Source organism: Folsomia candida, unplaced genomic scaffold, assembly GCF_002217175.1.
Source record: "Folsomia candida strain VU population unplaced genomic scaffold, ASM221717v1 Fcan01_Sc025, whole genome shotgun sequence".
Classification (NCBI taxonomy): Eukaryota; Metazoa; Arthropoda; class Collembola; order Entomobryomorpha; family Isotomidae; genus Folsomia; species Folsomia candida.
In genome coordinates this window covers 2050432-2072675 of record NW_019091217.1, presented here as the reverse complement: position 1 = coordinate 2072675, position 22244 = coordinate 2050432, and the positions used below count along the sequence as shown (strand labels likewise).

Genomic DNA, 22244 nt, shown 5'->3' with positions numbered 1-22244 from the left:
CGTCCACAAAAACCTGCTGAGATTTTTATCATCTTTTGCTCTACAGAACAAAAATTGTTTTATTACAAAATTTTTTTTGCATGGTTATTTCTCGATAAAATCTAGATAATCAATTTTAATAATGATGATAAAACTCATTAATTTTACAAGTGCAAGGGGGTGATTAATTATTATTAAATGTAAGGGTTCAATCGAAGCCAAAGTAGTAGTAGGAGTGGGTGTGCTGAGAAAGTGGCGGAGGTGACCATGGGTGGAGGAGGAGGTCCATTATTGCCAAGATGGACGCTCCCCCAGTTGCGAGCTGCCTGTGTGCAACTGCGAGTTATGACCACAACAACAACGTCAGGCTGGCGCAGCGAGGAGGATAAAAGGCGAGTCGGGCTGGGCAATCCTGCCACTCTCAGCCCCACTCTTGGACGAGAAACAACACTCACACGTGCTCCCAATAGTCAACGTCTTGCTCCTAATACCAACTTCAAAAAAGAAACAAGAACATTTGTTGATCCACTCACAAAACAAAGGAAAAGCTGCAAATTGACCATTACAACTACTGAAATCAAGAAAATTGTCAACGGAACGACCATTGTGACTCCACCGTTGTCGTCCCTACGCCTATTTCGTCGTCATTTTACGTTGTCCCCATTCCTGCCATCGCCCCCCACCGACAGCAAGTCCCCCTCCATCACTACCACTCCTCAGCCACGTCTTCCCCCCGACAAGGAAATCATGGAACAAAATCGTAAGCGCACTGCGAGAGCTCGCATCTCCGCCATCCTTTTCGACCTGGACAATACGCTTATCGAAACAAGGAAGGCTGACACCATAACTTGTCAAAAGGTAAGCAACTGAAAAATCATTCTTCTCTGCTTATCATCATGACGCTGAGAGAAACATACGTTACATCAATTCTGAGATAATTACAATAAATTACTATTGTAATGTTATTATAAGAAGGATTATACTTCATACTTCAACCAGTAAAGAACGGGATAAGTTAATATGTATGTAGTTGACAGTCAACAAGTCAACCATTGCATCGTCGTCTTGAATTTGTTAATGATTTGACTCAACTTAACTAAATAACAGTTTCATTTCATGGTAATGGTACAACTATCATCATCATCACATGAATGCATCCTCCGTAATACTGTTGTTCATAAGCAAACCAAAAGTTTTCCTTCTTCCCTCTGATCATTATTTACTGGCATGCTCTTGACCCACATTTATCATTCCAAACTTTGTTGGATTCATTCAAATTCCAAAGATTTCAGAAGCAGAAGCTTATAAATATAAGATATCTTGCAATTTGAAAGTCAGTCAAGAAATGAATTTATGAATTGCTTATTGTTCAGAAACTATATACGTTTTTATGACTCATGCAAAATTCAGTTAAGACAAGTAATAATGCGTTTAGAAGAGAAAGGGCTTTTTGTTATGCCACTGTTTAGTGGTTTTCTAAGCTAAATTGCGTAAGTAGTGATGACAGTGTTGGATGATGACGGAGGATGGATTTTTTTTATCCAGCCAGACGAACTTGAAGAACTTGAAAGTTTATATTCATGCGATTGATGATGGTGGCTGTCAGTAATACATACTGAGGAGTTTCCTCTACTATGAATTACGCATTAAAGCAATTACTTATGCAATCCTTAATTAATTTAGGATTTAGGAATTTCATTTTGCTGCGCAGGCAATAAAAAACAGTTCATGTGTCATCATCATTCCACGTCAGTCAATTGGTTGCTGCGTGGAGTTGAGAAATCAATTCAGTCCAAATTGGCGAGTTTTGTTTGACATTCATGGTCCCGTTTATAAACTGATGCAATGCTAATGATTCGTCTTTAATGGCTTTGCGTGAATTTAATTTTGCACCAATTTCCCTTCCTCAATAACGCTTATCTCTCTCTCTGCATAAACTACTATTAGGACGGCGGAACACAACACGATATCATTAAAATTCCGTTGTAAAGTGCAAAAGATAGTGTGTTTGTGTGGCGTAGTCTGGTGGTCTGATAGTATTATTGCGATGCAACAATAATATGATTCAGGCAAATCGTCTCAATCATAAAATGACGTGCGAGCATCCTCATGCATCATGGCGTGATTGTGTTGAAAACGTGTTCTTTTGTTGGGTCTCACTCCTATCGGATGGACACAAATGAATCAAAGTTTTCAAAAAGAATACATACACGATTGTGATTGAACTACTCAAACACAAATGCATTTTTTGATTGCACCGACAAAAAGAAATCAGTTATTCCTTCTTTGATGAAATGCAATATTTGCTCTCATTTCAGTTTAGTCACGTTCGTTTCATTATTATATGTGTGTGTACGCATTTGAGAAGATTTCATGTTGGTAAGTACTTACTCGGGAGTGGAATGAGAAATTGAGTGAAATTATTAGGACAAGTCTCGCTATTTTGGAGTGTCGTTCGGGGAAGGATGACGATGGAAATGTTTTGCAAGAAAAATAAATATCGATCCGACCTTTCTCCTCCAGTCCAGCTGGCATCTTGCAGTTTATATTTGCAAAATTTAACCCTTGCTGCTCTCCTGAGTCCTGAGAGCTTTAGAAGACAGGCAGACTGACACAAGTTGAGAGTAAAAGATAATAGGATTGCTCATCCTTCTCGCATTTTCCAATTCAATTCCATAATCGCATTTCTGTTTTACTTTTCCCAAAATCCCCTCCTTCTTAGTTTAGCTGCAGCAATTTGTGATATGATAATGATACTTCAGACTCAAGTATGGAGATTATTGCTTGTCAATTTCGGGTAGTCCATATTATGGTTGAGCATGCTGGAAACCCGTGACAGCCACAGTTGTCGTCTTTTTTTGCATTGAAAAAATAGTTCGGTTAGAATTTCGCTGGCTGGGTTCAATTCCAACAATGATGTTGATGTTACATGATCCAAGATAATGGACGGAAGCATTATTTTCTGCAATCGTTAATTAAATTAAATTGTGTGTTGTGTGTGTAACCAAATTCTGAATGCAGTAATAATAAAAGTTGCTGGTAATTTTCCACTCGTAATAATTTTTGCCGTGATGGACGACATCCCTGCCTGATACATCCTCCTTGTTAGTAATTGCAAGTCGTATTGTAAAATGGTAATAAACCTACTTTCTCAATCATACAAGAGAAGGATGTGTAACAAGTTGCGACTTTGCGAGTCACTTCACCAGCATTAGTTTCGGTTAATGTTTTCCTTCCAAGCAGTCAGCCGTGACTCATTTTCCTTCGTAAATCGGCTTGCATGATTTTATAACAACACAACCGTAATATCAAATTTCAGACATATCGCTTGGATTTGCTGGAGAAAGAGATTAGCATCCGCGACGTCTCTCTTCTCCAAGGGAGAAATTTGAGCCAACTTACAAGTACAATTAATTGATTCTTGGAAACCATCTTGTAACTTTCCAACAAACCATAACTTATTTTAAACCGACGCCATATCACTTTTTTCTGGGTTGTTGTTTGTTATAAAACTTTCCGATGGTAGCATGTCAATTATCGTGCTTGTGACTCCAATTAAATTAATTATTAAAAGTCTACATTATCTGAAAAGTAGCATTTCGTTGTTGGTCTTTTCAATAAATATTATGCATGTACCTCTATGCTATCTGTAAAATACATCGACTTGTTCAAGTCCTCTCTACACTTTGCAATGTTTCCAAGAAAATGTAGCAGGTATAGAGCAAAGAAGTACTTCTTCTAACGTCATGCATTAGCCTTAGCCAAACAACTAGCTCTAGTCATGCACGGCATGGCACCACTAACAAAGTACAACACTGTAAAGATTTCTTCTGGGTCTTGAATGTACCAAACTAATAATTATTATACAATTGTTGATCGTCTGATCGTTTCTCCTCAATGGCCTGATGGCAAGTTTCTTTTAATAGTTGAATCTAAAAGGATAAGAAAGTGGGTGACACTGCAGTTTCCATCGTCGGCAGACGGACAAATTCCTTGAGCTCATTCTGCTCCTCCCTCCACAAATGACATTGACTTTGAATTCAAGTGCTTAATCATCATCAGAGGCTCGTGTCATCCCTGACATTGTTGTCTTCTCTCATGTATTTTAGAACAACGACGGTTTATATGTGCTCATCTGGCCCGTTCTAAATATAACATTGACATTGAATCCAGATTTATTACGCTGGCTGGCGAAATATTGGATCGAATTTCGTAATAAGTTAGATACGTAGGTCATCGTTGCGTTGGATTGATTTGGAGAGGAGAAAAATGTTACATTACATCACATCATCATGTTTCTTTCCATCTCTCGATCTCTGCGTGCCTGGTCAGAGTCCGCATCTAAAAGACTGGAAATATCAAGTCAGAGTATTATTATTAGGAAAAGTGAAAGGATAAGGGCTCACTTGTAGTATTTGGAGGGGTCCGGATTAGGCCTTTTTTGTCAACGTTTCGACCTCAAAGGGTCTTCTTCAGGACGACGAAGAGGATTGCAGAGTATTATTATTATCTTCTGCTGTATTGTAACTAACTATAACTTGATTATTAGTTCAAGGTGGTGCCATCCCCACTTAATTTTCTGTATGGTTAGTTAACAGACTCCTAGTCCTAGCGTGATATGCTTGGCTCGTGCTCAGCAGCATCACACCGTCGTCGAAACCTTAAAAAAAGTATATTTAGCGAGATGAGCTACACGAAATTGAGCGGAATTCCATGGAAGGTTTCAAGATATATCATGGTGCATGGCGACGGGTAGATAGTGATCATTTCTCCTTCTCTCGGATGAATTGTGCAGGCATTGTAGACTTTATCTGGTCTAATCATCTCCGTCCTACATTCGTGTATATCTCAACTTGACTCCAAGGTCGCATTGTGTTTCCTCTACGGATAATTTCCTTTGCCAAGAATTTGCTTGTAATGTCATCATTTCGTGCCACCAAACCAACCATCAGATCAACAACTCCCACGGTTTCTGGTCCAATGCTTCGTAATCATGTGTGTAACGTCGCCAGTGTCGCTGACAGAAGAAATTCAATGATATATGTGAATATTCTTGGGTAAGACAACATGTAGTCAGAGCTCAAATCATGCATAATGCGACTGACTACAGAACTCTTTTTGCCCTAATTGCATAGTACTTTAAGTACACACACCATTCGGCTTTGCTTTTTTGATGGCGTTTAGGATTTCTTTTAATTTACGGATACGTCTGTGACCTAAATAATTGGTGTAATAATTTCCTGAAGAAATTGGTAGAAATCACATTAAAAGTTGAAAGTACTTTCAATATCATAATATCACGATGTTACGTACACGTATAATATTTAATATGCATTCTCCCCGTTTATTTTCGTACGTCATATAATAATTATTGGCAATAACGATGTCGGCTTTTTGCGTTAGGTACTTTTACACTCTGAGTTGCTTGGGTGGATAATTTTGTGGCCTTTATTGCATGATATCCTTCATTCAAGTATGTAGCATTTGACAAGTAATTTCAATCAATTGTTTCATTTTGTCCGATGAAGTGTTGTGTCTGCAATTCTCTGCTTCTCTTTGATGGTTAGTGGTTCTGTAGTTTCAATGGGAGCAAATTTTACCATTCGTCTGGAGTTAAAAATGTATTGAAAGCTTGACAAGAATGGAAGTAATGGAACGACAGCTGATTCCTTTCACCAAAGAGACAAGACATGAAATATAGTTGGTTGAGCCAATTGCTCGTCTCTCCCTTCCATCCAGCTGTCTCATAAAATTGATGTCAAAATGTTTGTTTGATAACACATAATTAATAAGAAGAAATGAATAAAATCATTTATTAAAGCCAGCACTCCCTAAAAAATCTCCTGAACTTCGCAGTTAGTTTGAATATCGGGGAGACAAATTGGCAGCCACTTTGGTTGGTCTTGCAAGTTCCCTAGTTAGTGATGAAGCAATTTGTCAAGTCAAATTAATATTATCAATCTGTTATCTGTGCAAAAAAATTCCACTAGTAGCTAGTACCCAAACTGTTTGGGTTGATTGAATCAGCTTGATTCATTATTTAAGCAAACATGAGTTCAATGAGTATTATTTAATATCAGTAATGATTGAACGATAATTTAATTTAATGGAAATATTAAATTATCTTTATGCAATTTTTGCATGAAATCAACAACATTGATTTTATGTTATGTTTGAATTTACATGGAACTAATATTAACATGGTATGATCAATCACACGGGGTTAAATACTGAGAACGATTTTGAACTGAGAAACAGCGGTGAACGATACTCATGTGCTCCGTCAGATCAGATCGAATTTAATAGTTTAGTAATGGTTCGTTCATTATTAATATTTTTAGCTACTATAAGACACGTAATTGTTTCCCAAAACGCCGGAAATACTTGTTTGGTTGGGGTGAGTTTTACATTAAAGTGTTTCTTTAGTTTGATACAGAATTTCTAACTTTCTCTAAACTTATTGGTTTGCGGCTTACTGCTTTCCTTTGCACTCTTGCCTTGTATTACCGTTTTGGTTATGTATAATATAAGAAACATGGTAGACTTACAAATTAAATCACAAAATTGGAGTGTTGTACTTGACACCATCGCATTGTCAGTGTTACGTGCATAATATTTCATTTGCATAGTGTATAGTGTCATATTGTTTCGTGATATGTGTTGATTTAGGATAACACATTAGTTGATAATTCCATGAGTGATTTATTTCTTTCGTGGGTCAATCTTATTTCTGAACTGCAGCTCACCTGTTTTTCTGTTGTCTTCACAAAGTATAAATACAAATCCGAATAACATAACATGTTTTGAAACCTTCATAAGCATCATCTTCAACAGTCGTAGGAGGTCCAAAAGTAGACCGTATTTTCTTATTTGCGTGCCGTTGTGAAAGTTTGGATTGTATACGTAAGGGAAATCGTTGAGCAACTTTTATAGCACTTTTGTCCTTCTTCTATGAGTCTGTTGGGGGACACAAAACCATAGAGTAAAAGTATTATTTTGTTCATGATAATAATAACATTATTTGACTGGATTAATGGACTGAACATGTGATACGTAGTGTTATCATTACCATCGTCGTCGTCGATCTCATATTACGTAGTCTCAGATTTTCTGCTGTTGGTGATTTGATTGAACGAGGCCAAAAGCCAAGAATACTTACGTACTCCTAAGTAATCAAAGAAATGGGATTGGAAATGTGTATCGGTTGAGTCTTATTTAATCCAATCATAAAAATAGACCCAAGCGATAATAATACATGTACCCACTGAATTATATATGGAGCTCTGCCGTAACTGTACTAATAATAAATAAACGACGTTTTTTGAATGGCTGGCTGGATAATCAAATAGCCTTATTTCGAGCAGTGCATAGCCTGCTCCTTGTACACATACTTCGGCCTTCCTGTTATCATAAGACTGATTTAATTGATATTTGGTTTGGTAGTAGTCTGGCTCTGTTCATTATTCACCGACCTATAAGTGAATGTATTCTGTGCACACGAGTCTCTGCTAATTGTCAGTTTCGATGAGGCAGGTCATAGTCCAGAAAGGCAGGAATTGAATGCATGCCTAAGTGTATTCATGGTTGGCTCAAGATGAGATTTTTGTTAAATTTTTTGAGCTAGGGTTGCATCAGTTGCATGTCGGTGACGTGTGACCCAGAAATGAAATTCTCCATAGCTTCTGAACAGCCGTTTTGAGATGGTAAAGCAGAATGGGGGATCCGGTTGGTTAGTAAAATCCTTATTTAGTCCTGTTAATCAACAGCAGTGCAAAATATAATCACAAATGTGCACTGTTATAAGAGTGCAAACGGACAGATGAGTCATGCAATCCATTGTTGACTGATTGATATGATATGAGAGTACAGTGTTATTATGTTATCATTCCGCATGTAACTCGTCCAAAACAATGCAAACAAACAACATAATGTTGTGTGGCGAAAAGATTTTCGGTGGCAATGAGGGAATATCAACTCTGTTATATGCTGCATGACAATCAATTTGTAATCAGAGTATCAATTCGGGAAACAATGAAACCATGAGCTTAGATAGAACTTCAAGCGGGGGAATTGGTTAAGTCATATCTGCAGTGTATATCTAGCAATTCCTTGTGGAGGATATGGATAGGGCATGTTTTACATCTGGGCTCGTGTAATCGTGTTTTGTGACGGTTGTTGATGGGTATTCATATTCTGCGAATCTGTTACATAGCTCCTCCGGAAATCTGGTAAATAACTTCAAAACTAGAAAGATGTCATACAACAAATGTGCTCCATTCATGTTCTGGATGTGCGTATTATATAGGAGTTGAGTATTGCGGATCTTCTTCTGCTGTACATAAGACCAAACTGGGTGTACATGCACTTAAATGAGCATTTATCTGCCACCCTGCTTATGGATGTGTTGGGCTTTCCACGCTGTGTGGTGACTGAACTCTTTCTCGGCGATGATTTCGCATAAAAATAGATTCGGGAGTTTGTTTAAAATTTGTCTAAAAATAGGGTTGTTCTCACTCTTACTTCTTCCTCGTCGTCCTCCTCCCTCCCTTGCAGCTTAGTTCTTGGGGAGGAGAGGGCGGATGACATGACACTTTTACAACACTAGTTTTAGTTACAATCCGGCATTTTCTTGCCGTTCTCCTTCCTCCTCCGCTTCTTTCTTTCTCTGTTTCTCCTTGTGAGTACGACGACGACGGCTGCTAATAACGTCAGTGAAGAGGAAATATATAATATTATTCAATTAGTCGCTTTCTCGCCAATAATCCGCTTATTCTCTCTCGTCTCTAATTCGAGTAAAGTGGACGTTTGACTAAAGTGTAATTGGTTGCGGGTGGTTGGTTGGTTTTAGTTTGTCAGTTTTTGAAAGAGCATATCCAGGCGGCCAGACTCGAGGTGATTTCCCAACCCCGTCGAAGATTCAAAACAGAAAAGTCTATATTGTTGACAAGGTATGTACAAATGTATTTGGTTTGTTGGGGAAAGTAGTAGTCATTTCACTTTGGCTGCATTACATAAAGTTGTTTTCCTCCACACAGGAGCTTCCGAGAAAGTGAAACTCGTATTCAGTCAGTCCTCTTCTGCCAACCAGCAAGGCGAGGACAAGTTGAAGGTCATAGTTGATCTCGTGGCCAACGCGTAGAGAGAGCGAGAGAGAAGTGGAGAAAGAGCCGTCGTGGTGTTATCGTTGCTATTCATGATAGACTTGTTATTATACGGTACGTTTCTCTCTGGTGGGACGATCCCCCGTTCCTTCTCGTGACCAGCACCACTGCTCCGCCACCCATCTTTTTCTTCTGGAAAGCTCCATAGAGGCAGAAGAGAGGAAAACAGGTTTCGTTCCCATCCAACAATAAGCGGAAAAGGGATCGATATTTCCAGCCAAGAACTGAAATCCGGGTAGCGGCCACCATCAATTCCAGCCAGATACAACCTTGCCGCTTCCTCTCCTTCCTTCCTTCAGTGCGTCGTAGTAATAGTAGTAGAACTGGTAGTGGTAGATAGAACTACTTGCAAATAATAATATAATGTCTGCAAAAATCGATCCCGCCGTGCAGAAATGCATCGGAGCTCTGCAGGGTGCTAAGAATGACACTGAAAAGATGGCTGCACTTTTCCTCGTCACCAAAGTTGTAAAAGGCAGCAAGTTGACGGCGGATGGGCGAAATGCATTATTCGAAGCGATCGGATTTAAATTCCTCCTCCGCCTCCTCGTCTCCCCATCCACGCCAGAATGTCCGGCCGTGTTGTACAAATCCGTCGCCCTCACCATTCTTACCACCTTCTGCTCGGACCCCAAAATTGCGGAGAGCAAGGACATGTTGGATGCGGTCCCGATTTTCTTGGACATTATAGAGAAAGCTGATGAGGAGGGAGACGAGGAGGATGACCAATTGCTCCAGGTCGTGCGGGAGTCGTACCATTGTCTCAAGTCCGTCGCTTCCGTGGGCATGGGGAAAGATGCGCTCGTCTCCTCTGGAGCGATTCCACGACTTTGTGAGCTCTTTGCAAACCAAGCTTTTAATTGCGACGAAGCTCTGGAAATAATTGCTACGGTGGGGACAAAGTTGAAACACAAGACTTGGGCCCAATCTCCAGACTCATTTGTGGATATCATGGATCGTCTCACTCTCCAATTCGAGACGGATCAGTCAGATCAAAAGTTTGAGCTTTGTGGACTCATGGCCGGCATCATCCCTACCAGCAACATTACGACGGAAGACTTTTACACCAAGTTCTGGCCCTCCGCCATCCTCAAAGGACTCGTGGATATTCTCTCGAGCAAGATCACAGAGAAGCAGAGGAATCCAGCTCTGCGACTCGCCTCCGTCATGCTCTCCACTCTGGGCGTTGACTGGATCATCAAGAAGACGGAACAAGGGCCCGAGGCTTATCAATTCCTCGTTCTTCTCGTCCACCTGAGTTGCATTGAGGTGAGGATGGCACTGGAAAATCGCTCCCTTGATAAGGTGATGGCAAACGACGACCTGATTGGGGCATGCTACTCAATCATTGAAACTACTGTGAGGTTCATGTCTGGGACTCACTTTGAGAACTTGGATGAAAAGCAGAAGGAACAGGTGTTCCACTCACTCAAGGGAGCTTACTGGGCAGTCTTGGGCTTCATCAATCAAATTCAAAAGGAGGCAATGAAAAATCCCCGAAAATTTTGGGATGCAAGAAAAAAGCTGTTGACATGTGCGTCCATCCGATGTTTGGCTGCCTGGTTGGCGGACGAGGCTGCATCCATGAAGGAAGATGTGTATAAAATCCTGCCTTTCATGCTCGCCCTGGCATTCGAAACCCTGCAGGATGATGAGGACAGCCTCAGCCCAGAGAATCAGGTGTTGGCAGAGGTGGGCAAATGTATGGAACCCTTGATGCCGGAAGTACTTGTCACCCTCCTCCCTGCACTCTGCAACTTCACCGCGGAGGAGCGGGGTGTTCATATGATCATGGACTCTGAGGGGGAGCAGCACCTCTCGCGCTTCCTCAACCACAACTGGTCCGTATACAAAAATCTTAAAGAAGTTCTCGAGAAAAAGCTGCGACCCAAGAAGCCTGGAAGCAAGAAGGGGACGCCTGGGGAGGAGGAGTTAGAAATGAGTCAAGAGGAGATCAAGTCCACTCTCATCCGACTCAGAGTAGCCATGCAAAACACGTGCAACATTTTCATCAACACCACCGTCTTGGATCCCGATGTCGTGGCGACCTCTTCAGTATTCCAACAACTGATGCGATGGGCATTCAACGCTATGCCCCACCTGACCAACAATGAGGACGACCTTCCCCTCATGGGCAACGTGGCCTCGCTGGGCCTGCTTTCCCTCATGAACATTGCAAAGAAGACGCTGGATGCGAAGCAACGAGGAGAGTCCATCTCTCCGGAGGAAGACTTTATCACCACTCAACTCATCTCTGGCTCCGATAACACTGCCTTCCGGTTTGGACAGGCTGTGGTTCGCTTCGTCTGGGACGCTCATCTTCCAGACGAGGTTCAAAGTCCACCCTCTCTGGAAATCACGGCCAACTACAGATCCGTGTGGAATGAGATTAAGGAAATGTGGTTCCTAAGTCTGCAAACGGTCGGTGGACTGCTTGACATCCTCCCATGGTTGGCAGATTTTTGTGCCGAGAGTGGTTTCCTTGAGGCTCTCATTAAGAACATTTCCCTCGCCTACAAAAGCAGAATTGAGCAGGGAACCATGTCCGCGTACGAAGATTTTCTCTGCCAGGCCACCCTTTGCAAAAACTCTGAAAAGGCGGCGTCGGTGCTCAAGAGTAAGGGGCCCGCTCTTGCAAAGAGTCACCACTTGCGAGCACTGGGCAAAGCGCTCAAGGAAGTTGGGGTCGAGCTATAAGCCATTTAATACTTATTCATTTGCATAAACATCTTTTTCTACTTTCTACATCCTCCTCCTCTACACACCAGTTTAGTTTTTTTGCATTCAACTTATCAATTCATTTATCTTTAATTAATTTCGAATACTTGAAAAGTGACAAAAAATAAAACACTTGAGACTCGAGTGCATTTTTATGACTATTCTCGTGTTATTAAAATGTTAGATTGGCAATGAACAATAAATGAATGTAGATGGATGGGTATTTTAGATTGGTGTTTGATTTTTTTTAAATATGAAACTCAATTATAGTAAGTGAGCACACTTACATATTTCCACGCGGCTTGTTTTTTTATGTAATTAATCTCTCAGCCTCAACTCTAAAGTCAACAATAGCTTGTTACTACATATATAATCAGCATCATTTGTTGGTATTTAATATCAGTTGCAACGCAAATGTTCATGTTTTTTGTTGATAAACTAACAACAAGTCCAATGTACTCTGCACAGAATAAGATCCATGTTTTTGTTCACGTTTTGACTTATGAACTCTGCTGCTGTCAGTCGGTGGCCATGCAGTAGGTATATGATTGATACTGCCACAACTAATAGAGGGGGACGAAGATTACATTGTTTGCTTTTAATTGAAATGAGGTTATTATACAATAATAATCATATATTAATAGTTGTATAAGTACGGACAAATCTGGCGACCTTTTTACACTATACATATATTTACTAATGATAATGCGAATTATTAGAGTTTGACACTGTGGAAGGCCACACATGGCACAGGGTCCACTATTAGGAATGAACTCATGCAGGTTGTTAAACATATATCATTGTACATTACCACATAGTCCATACTTAAAATTTGCATGCATGCGCGTTTCTCCGATAAGATACGACAATATGTACAGACAAAACATTGCCTTCGTTGCCCATGTGTGTGCAAACTTTCTCTCTTAATTATTTTCTCTGATGGGAAATATTCAGGAAAAAGAAGACACGAGGTGTACCAGTAGCTTACTAGTATTATTGTTTATCATTTACACTAAGTTCTAGTCTTACAATGTTGATAAACGATGTGTTTTTGAATGACTAAAAGCTATTACAAATTCATACTATTATTACTTTACTATTGATTTATGATGTTGTTCTGTATGGCTGAATATTGGATTTGTGGTAAATAAAGTGGGTGCATTAGCAAAGTTCAAACTCCTCCGTGCCCTCTTTTTGTTGGCCTATCAAGTTTTGGTTTCTGTCGCCGATTTCCTACATTTCTCTGTGTTCAATTAATGGTGTTCGTCCATATGCAGCACGCGAAATGATAAAATAATATGATGGTTTTTGTTGGTATCATGTCAAGAATTGACTGGTTTTGGGGAAGAGTAGGATATCTTGGGACAAATGTAAGTAGGTTGTTATCAGCTTATGTTGTTCCAAATAGCTGTCACCATTCATCATGATCGCATCTGGTGACCACCTTGCCACTTATAACCCGTCTCAATTTCGTGCACTCACGAATAATGATGTTAATGAACCAACTAGAATGACAGCAAGTTGACTGATTTTGGGTGAAAATTAGGACAATACAACTAATCCTATGAAGATGGTATGCACATTTATGATGGTGCAATGGTTCAAATTGTCTGGGTAATGACTAGTAAACGAGTTGTTGGAGTATCAATGTATTTGTTTTTTGAATGGATGTGATATGTGTTGGTTGAGTATGTTGAGGGGTTTGATGTTTGTCCTGCTTGCAGACAAAGAACATACAAAAGTTGAATCTAAATCAATCGATCAAATCGGAACCGAGGCGATCACCCACTTCCTCTCTTATGTACTCCACTTCACGCTTTACAATTTCGAATGATGGTATTAAAGGTAACATGCCTTACTTATTGATAAGTTGACATCATGTGCCTACCTTCTTATTAATTATAAAAGTCGTATTTATTATTGCACATTACGTTAAGTAAGGAAAAAGAGTGTTGTTGTGATCATCAATGTCTGATGATTATATACGTTCAACGTTGATATGTATGATGAAACGGTTGTGATATTGCATACTGTCCTACGTACTTATTAAAACTCTCTCTTTCTTTTTGACGACATAGATAGCGGAGTTGATGACCCGAGAGATGGACGTACCTGCGGGCCCCGCAAAGAAGATCACAGACACCTTTCTACGCCGATTTCGCCGGTGTCCTGAAAACATTAGAGTTCCATTGGACGAATGGAGATGCACTCTATGGTCGGAAGCATTAGGGGACGATTATGAAGAACTTGCTGGTGGGTGACGGATATTGAGACGTATCTCTCAAATTTTATTACTTAACTTTATGCATTGCAACTTAATTGTAATTAATACCTGACGATACTAATTTTCTCTTTCTTTGTTCCTGTAGAGGATATTTATCCACGATGGAAGGTAAGAAACCAGCACTATTGAAATATGTTATTTAATTCAATCCATTTGGAACCCGCTTTATGTATTGCATTTCCTTTTATTTAAGAAACTTCGCTATCGCAATCTGGTTTTGTCGGAAGCAAATGCAAACATGCTTCGCCAACTGCACAAAGAGTATCAACTCGCCATAGGTATGTATTTTCCTATTGTTGTAAAATTTAATCACTTGACAGAACTTGACAGAAGTATGGGTATTGCTTTGGACATGGTCTAAATGTAGTGTAATTTTTATTTAAAGTGACCAATGGACCTTCGAATAGTCAATGGGAAAAAGTAAGTGAAAGGCGAAAGCAGTCGTCGTCATTTTTTTAGTGTGACCCATGTCATGTTTTAATAGTTGTGCAGGAATACCTACTTTACCTCATTGGCTGCTGGTTAAAAGAAAATTTATTTCAGCTCAATTGCGTGTAAGTCGTTTGAACCTGGACATTCCGACTTGATTGGTCTTAATGATTGTCGATGAACTCTTTCTTTCTTCCTACTAAATTGAATAATTGTACATGTTGAGCTTCTCTCTTGTTGATTGATTGATTGCCCTCATCAATTTATTCTCACCGCCGCCATCATCACCCCCATAATAATCATCATCTCCACCTTCTTCTTTTCCACCCCGTCTCATGACCTTTCTTGTAATGTGTTTATAGATCCGTGAGATGAAGTTGCAACAATACTTTGACGTCATCGTGGTCAGTGGGGACTTGAAGTGGGAGAAACCCCAGCCCGAAATCTTCCTTAGGTAATTATATTTATTTATTTATAAAATTTTATTGTCAACTGCAGTTAATTACTGCAGTTATTGTAAATCAGATGGACAAAGTGGGAAGTGAATGCTAATTATGTTGATTTCCTTAATCTTCCTTAGGGCGTGCCAAATGTTGGGTGTGGAGCCTTTCGAGTGTCTCATGATTGGGGACAAACTAGAGACGGACATTGCGGGTGGATTTCAAGCTCAATTGGGCATCACCGTTTGGGTGCCCAACAGTGACGACGAGGGACGAACTGCTCCTCTCAACCCACCCCCAGATTTCACAATCCCAGATGTTTCTGAGCTTGTCCAAATTCTTCAGGGTGGCAAGGACAAGAACAAAGCGGGAAAGAACGTCCGGGCCAAGAAGACTTCGACTTCTTCTGGAGCAACAACGTCTGCAACCCCATCGACCAGCGAAGGACTCCCCAACGGCACTACGACCACCAGCAACAGCCGAGTAGCTCCAGCAGTGGCATCAACTTCAGCAGCGGCGGCTGCCTCTACCGCATCTGCCAATAAAACTTCTACTGCTCAGGCGGATGAAGACTGACAATGGATGAGATTTCCTTTCCCTCTGCTAACTCCAATCAAACAAACTCGTGAAATGATATGAATTCTGTATAAAAAATAAGTCCTACTTCGTGCAAACAAAAAACAAACAAAGAAACACAAGAGCTACCTTAGATGGTGGTATATATACTGATACAATTATTGCGACAAGCAATCCATCGTCTCAACGGATCCACAAAAAGAAGTGATTTTTCTTTTAGTTGTTAAGTAAAATCATCCATGATGAACTATACTATAATATATGCATATATATATTTTTCCCCATGTACTATTTTCTCATAATTAGTCTGCCAGCCAGTCAGGTCAAGTCAGTCACAATGTAATTAGATATATCTAACATGTTTATCCAACTGCACCATGTACATAGATCGTCTAATGTAATAAGCAGCAATAACTCTGTATATTTTGATGTTGTACTAGCACTACTCTATATTTACGAAATAATCTTGTTTCGAAATCGTGAATTACAATCAGTCTTTGGCCATACCTAATTATCTATTGTCAAGTAAGATGCATACAAGCGTTTTTCTTGATTTCTGACTAGGTACTGAGTCAATGTAGGGATTAGCAGGAGGTAGGAAAAAATGATGCAGACTGTTCCCGAACAAGGTACAAGTATGAATAAGCAGGGGTTCTCACACTCCCCTACTTATCTTCAACAACTTGTGATATTTCAATACCTATCGTATCTACTATAGGTACTTAGATAACATTTGTCGTACCCAACTTTGTGGTCGTATCAAAGGAATAACCTCTTTGGGTATAGCCCTGCCCACTCTCGAGCAAGTACATACTCTCAACTAAAACTGTAAAAGTGGCATTGGTGTCACAAACAAAATAACAATCTTGTATAATATGCATATTTAGCTAAATATGACAGCGTAGGTAGAATAGTAGTCCTCCAGATTGATACCATATGTGATAAGTAAGTATTTTTGTCGTTGCCAGTAAAATGCCTCTCACCCCCGAGTTCAGCTTAACTTTCTCTTCTATGGAGAATAAGTGGGGGGAGAGCGACTTCACTATTGTATCATAGTTCCTATAATAATTTGACGAAACTTTCTGTTGGAAATTTGAAGGTTTTTTAACTCGGATGATTAGGATCTTTTTTAATTTTACTGTAGCAGCTCCTCAGATGTATGTGTAGTCATTGTATCTTGTGTATATGTAATCATTCTTCCAATGTGTAACGGGATATTATTAGAGTTAGCTATTAGGCCATGTACTAAATAATATTACAATTTTGACCGTTAAAATAATTATGAATTATTATGACGAATTATTCGGATATTGTAACTCTTGTATTGTTAGCAGAAGCGTGGGTGGGTGAAGAAGACTTCAAATATTGCAAACAAATCGACGACGATGATGCTGCAATGCTCACATGATCAAGTGTCTTACTAATTATAAGGTTAAGACTAGGGTTTATACTGTTGACTTTTTAGATTGTTACTCGCCCCATTTGTCGCCGAGTATTTACGAGTCCCTCTACACGTAAGTATCAACTATGTAGTGATTCCCTATTTTACTAATCCATTTAAAACCATCCTCAATAACTCGTGTATTCTGTTCCAACTGAAAATACGACTAAATAAATGACCTTTTAATGATAAATCGTTTAGCATTTATTTGAAACACATTTGTTTTTGATTGAAAATTTCATCAACTTTTGAGGTATTACGTGTAATTATATGTATGGAATATTTCCCAAAATAAGTAAATTGCTGCAACAGGCAGTGATTGCGTTATTAGTTACTGGTATTATTAACGTATGGCATGAATTATTATGAATATATAGCATGAATAGCAAAAATAATGAAGGGGTGAAATTTTCATGAGGAGGATGTCGTGGAACAATGACTGGCCGGGGTTGAACAGCTTTGTGACATGTGCACTCGGCGCGATTGGGTTGTTGGTGGGGGCTGACCTAAGATTCTGCTGGGATTGTTATTATTATCGCTGATTTGGGTGACATTGTCATCGCTACTCCCACCACCCGACCCCTCGTCCGTTTCCACATTACTACTGACGATTCGAGGATGATGAGATCGGTTCTTCCTGATCATTCCCACAATCTCCAAGGTCGTTTGACTGTCGACTCCCACCTCTTTTAGCGTCCTTTGTAACTCTGCCTCGCTCAAGCTCGTTTCACTCTTTACACTGTGAAGCTCTATGTCGTCACCACTCTCGGAGTCACCTCCCACCTCTTCCATAGGATTGTAGCTCGAGTGTGGCTGAGGTGGCGCCATGAATTCGTCACTGAACGCTGAATTGAATGAAATTGTAATATTATTCTTTGATATTTGTACTAATTTTATAAAAATAACAAACGTGGTAGGTATGTACCTTCGTCCAGCCCCGAAATCCGCTTCCTAGTCGGAAACTTTGAAGAAGTGGTAGTGGAAAAGAGTGGGTCACCTGGCGTAGGTCTCATGGACGAGAAGTTTCCTCGAGAGTGGGAATTAGCTGACCCGTAACCAAATTCCAGTCTGTTTAACTTGTCATCTTTGGGAATACCCAAATCCATCCGAAGCTTGTCTAGCAACTCTACGTATCCAGAAATAGAAATAGGTACATGTAATTTGGCAACGGATAGCGTTCACTTAAGAACAGCTACTGAAATATTTAAAACTGTACACACCTGTCATGCGATCCTGCAATAGAAAAAAATGAAATCAGATTGGCAAGCATTTATGTATGAATATGATAGTTTAAAATATGTAGAGTTCGTACCACGTTGAGTTCCCTGTGTCGCTCCGCATGGTCCTTAAACAACAATCAATTAGATATTTTGAGCCCTTTTTTTATTGGCTAAACCTTTTGAGCCCCTTTCATTACCTTGAACAACATTTTTAGTCCCTTGTTTGTGTAAATCCCTCGGGTGACAATATCATCCGTCACTTCGGTGAGGAAGTTCAAATACTTGTCATCCGTCGTTAATCTGCAATAAAATCGACCCAGATTTCACGATATTACATATTTCAGATTTCCTGGATCGTTTGTGTGCCCGCTTGGTTGAGGACTCACCTAGATTTTCGGGATTTATGCTTCATTTCCGACTCGACTACTCTCCCACCACCAGGTTCGAAATTGGCATTAAGGGATGAGGCGACGGTTGAGAGGGCAGAGTTGTGCCGCCCCCTCTCCGCAGAGGACCGTTTCGCCGAGGACCTTCCCTTCAACTTGGAGGAAGACGTGACCGTTTTATTGCCCGCATTACTACTCTGCTTGTGAGACTTGTTGGAGAGTTTCTCAGGTGTGGACTCCCTCGTCGTGATCCGGCTCTCTCCACTCGAAAACCCATAAGCAGAATCACGGCTCGAGTCCTTATTCGTCTTTGGCAGTTTAATATTATTGACGGTGTGTGTGTTTGTGGATGACATGGTCGTCTTCCCACTTGCAGATTGGGAGCAATATCCCGCGGATGGGGTTCTCGTCCGACTAAACGCCTTGTTGTCCTTGGTCGGTATCTGGTGGTCATAGTGGTGGGAGAGCTTATGTGTTGGAGGCATCATCATGATCACATCCGTGGCTAACTCTTCGCTTCCACGAATAGTTCCCTGCACACGAACAATAAGAGACCGGCATTGTTAAGAGAAGGGTAAAAACAGTGGTTTATTATGCAGTATAGGTTGTCGTTTCTCTTACCACGGAACATGTGCTGCCCCCACTAGGGTAACGCTTCTTCTTCTCCATGGAACGCCTCCCAATGTTGTTGCTGTTCTCGTCGACAACGCTCTTCTTTTGACTCTTATTCAATGCTACGCCCTTGCTGACCTTGATGGCTTCGGAGAGGGATATGCTTTTGGTCATGTTCACCCTGTTCCGATTGTGGGGAGCAGTTTTCTTGGGCGTAGCCGTGGGCGAGGTTGAGGTTGGGATGAAGCAGTTCGCGTGACGTGACTCTCTCGCCGTGGTCACAGGAAGTTGGGGTTCCGACTTTCTGATCAGGCTGGGCGAGTAACCGCAATGACTACAGCTCGAGTCGTAGGTGGACTGCTCTTTGGCCATCTTCTTTTTTGAACTGGACGACTGGTTGTTGCTAGTCTCAAATTGGTGCAGATTGTCCAAAAACACTTTTATTTTTTCCGCAACTCCCATCGTTTCCACGCTCGGTTCGTCAGGTTGGCTGGATGACTCACAGTCTGAGACTGGCGCTGTTGGGAGAAGAATAAATTCAATATACATTATGATTTAATAATTCATCCTCTCTCGATAATAAAAAATCTTTCTAGATTACACACGTACACGTACCACCATCGGTGGAATAGCTATTCAGGCTGCGAGGTCCATACAGCATTTGGTAGTTGGCATTGTTGTACAGTAAAGAGGACGCGTGATTGCGTGGGGAATCATCTGACAGCAACGTCTCCAAGTTCGCTTTATTCTTGATTGATTTATTGACAGCACTTCCGCCGAATCGTGGTTTGGGTTTCGTCGTCTTGGACTGGATTTGGATTTCGTTGGCTGGTGACGCATCCTTCGCGACATTCATCATGACATCTGCTGCGTGGAGATTGTTGTTATTCTTGGTCACTTTCTTCGTTTTCGTCGACAGGGTGGCACTCGTGCTGGGCTTTTTGGTCGTGTTGTTGGGACAGGACGCGGAGCAGCAGGGTGGGGCTTTGTACGATGGTGATGGTGGTGTCATTAGCGTGCTCATCCATTTTGGCGGAGCTCCCTGTACACACATAATTAACCGAAATGAGTCGGAATTATCCACATGAACTATCTTACGCTACACTGTTTCGCTGATATACCTTGAGGTAGGAAGAAATTGGTGGGGCGCTTCTTCCAGCCGTCGTGTATGGAGGTCTGGATGAGGAATTGACGCGAGGCTTGACGTTGAGCAGCTTCCGGTAGTGGGACGCCATGTGTGAGAACGCCAACCACTGTCCGGCCAAAGAGGTGGGCACGGCCGGGATCCCGCTGAATGCTGTCACAGATTTCAGATTAACATACTGATCGCCACCCAACCGATCTAACTGCACCTACTCATATATTAACTAACTAATGAATAATACTGGTAATTTTGATGAGAAACTCACGGTCTACTTTCTTCATAGTTTCGAATAGGGTTTTTTTTCTCCAGGGGTTATGAGGTTTTCAAGTCTAGACTTTAGTCAAAAATAATTGTCCAGCTCATTCAAGAGCACTTAACACGATTAAAAAGTCTCTCTCTTAACTAAGGAAACTGAGAGCGAGGAAAGAGCAAAATCTCACATTGCGATTCATCACAAATCGGATTCACTTTCACTCCGGGCGACTTTCACCAGTTCCATCCCCTCATTACTGCTCCTTGAAAGAGGATTAATGAGGATCGTTCTACTCTTACGAGGTCTGACAAAGAGGTGGAATGTGTAATTATCGACCAAATTCTTGGCGTCTACTTTTCCCCCTCACTGACTGAATGTATGATGAATTGTGAATAGTGATTGTCGTTTGTGTGTGTGTGGGAAGGAGTTGAAGAAAAGCTTTTAGGAACTTTTAGAAACCTTTTACAACGTCAAAACAGACAATGGTGTTGTGTTGGAGGTGGGTGAAGGGAGGACACAAAAACCTGGTAATTGTCGTCCCAATAGGATATGTTTTAACACTTTCTCCATTGATCAAGCAACAACCCCCTCTTCTTAATTCCTTTCTCTCTCTTTCGTCCACCCAAAGTGAACTGACTTTATGTAGGAGAGAGAGTGAGGGGGAGGTGCGGGTGGCATGTGGCACTCTCGACTTTGAGGAGAAATGTACGGGATCTGGAGACGTTTGGTCATATGCTCCTACTGCTGCTACTGCTGCTACTGCTGGGACTTTGTATTCGACAAAAGGACGAAATGTGAGGAATGACTACGCGAAGAAGAGTTGGAGTGGAAAAGGGAGAAAGCTGCAGCACGACGTTACTCCTCTGGCTCACCTGTCTCCCATTTCTCGGACGACGTGGTGTGGTATGGGCGGAAGTGGACTAAAATCGGGGATTTGATGTTGATGGGGGATGTGGACTTGTGGTGGTGACCAAAATGGCACACACAACAGAGACGCGTGTATTGTACAGGCGAGCTAGGTGGGTATTCTGGAGCTACGTACGTACGTATGTACGCAGCTATTATGCACACCGAGCAATGCCACGTATGTACATACTAATGATTAATGATATTGATCCGAAGTTCTAAAACCCTGCTGCTCCTGACACTTTCTTTCTCTCCTTGTTTCTTAGCCCACCACCTGCATGATTCCGTGCCCCGTGATGGAGATGGAAGTGGATTAGTCTTGTTCACAATACATCAACATAAATTATTAAGTAGAACTGCGAAAACCTCGAGTCAATCACTTATCTTGCCATATGTACATATTCCCAACTTATAGAAATATTCCATGTCCCCTAGTTTGTCCCCCGCCCAATTACCCAATTGAATCAACACGAGATAAGGAAGATGACTAAATAATTGATCCTCCGCCACACATCACGAATAATTTGTTTAATGATTAAAACAATTGGAGTTCTCTCTAGAGTTTCCATTTAGCATCGGTGCAACAAAAGTGACGGAAATGTATGTATCATGATAACCTCGCGCGTGGATATAAGTATTTCAGAAATTATGTTGTAATTGTGTATGAAATTATATATGTATGGGAGTCAGGTTGC

The 22244-nt window shown here is 40.9% G+C and overlaps 3 protein-coding genes across 6 annotated transcripts; 2 read left to right on the top strand and 1 right to left on the bottom strand.

The window, feature by feature from the left end:
- Window positions 1-80: 80 nt before the first annotated feature.
- Window positions 81-17221, top strand: LOC110859166 (N-acylneuraminate-9-phosphatase). 3 transcript variants are annotated; one of them, XM_035859399.1, is made up of 8 exons: window positions 703-837; window positions 13583-13703; window positions 13937-14111; window positions 14228-14250; window positions 14336-14420; window positions 14528-14562; window positions 14934-15025; window positions 15152-17221. In XM_035859399.1, exons 2-8 carry the CDS (start codon window positions 13689-13691, stop codon window positions 15585-15587), a joined length of 861 nt encoding a protein of 286 aa, XP_035715292.1. In that variant the 5' UTR covers window positions 703-837; window positions 13583-13688; the 3' UTR covers window positions 15588-17221. The 3 variants fall into 3 exon arrangements, with proteins under 3 accessions (XP_021963732.1, XP_035715292.1, XP_035715291.1); XM_022108040.2 differs by lacking the exon at window positions 13583-13703 and having other exon boundaries at window positions 81-837; XM_035859398.1 differs by lacking the exons at window positions 703-837; window positions 13583-13703 and adding an exon at window positions 6170-6376.
- On the top strand, window positions 6605-13034 carry LOC110859165 (neurochondrin homolog). Its single transcript, XM_035859394.1, has 2 exons — window positions 6605-8927; window positions 9015-13034. The coding sequence occupies exon 2, from the start codon at window positions 9504-9506 to the stop codon at window positions 11835-11837; it is 2334 nt and encodes a 777-aa protein (XP_035715287.1). The 5' UTR covers window positions 6605-8927; window positions 9015-9503; the 3' UTR covers window positions 11838-13034.
- LOC110859391 lies at window positions 16849-22226 on the bottom strand. 2 transcript variants are annotated; one of them, XM_035859393.1, is made up of 10 exons: window positions 20656-22226; window positions 20368-20543; window positions 19856-20288; window positions 19256-19764; window positions 18635-19167; window positions 18446-18548; window positions 18341-18373; window positions 18249-18261; window positions 17954-18154; window positions 16849-17873 (listed from the first exon to the last, which is right to left on the bottom strand). In XM_035859393.1, the coding sequence occupies exons 1-10, from the start codon at window positions 20669-20671 to the stop codon at window positions 17440-17442; spliced, it is 2451 nt and encodes an 816-aa protein (XP_035715286.1). In that variant the 5' UTR covers window positions 20672-22226; the 3' UTR covers window positions 16849-17439. The 2 variants fall into 2 exon arrangements, with proteins under 2 accessions (XP_035715286.1, XP_021964031.1); XM_022108339.2 differs by having other exon boundaries at window positions 19862-20288.
- Between the last annotated feature and the right edge of the window lie 18 nt (window positions 22227-22244).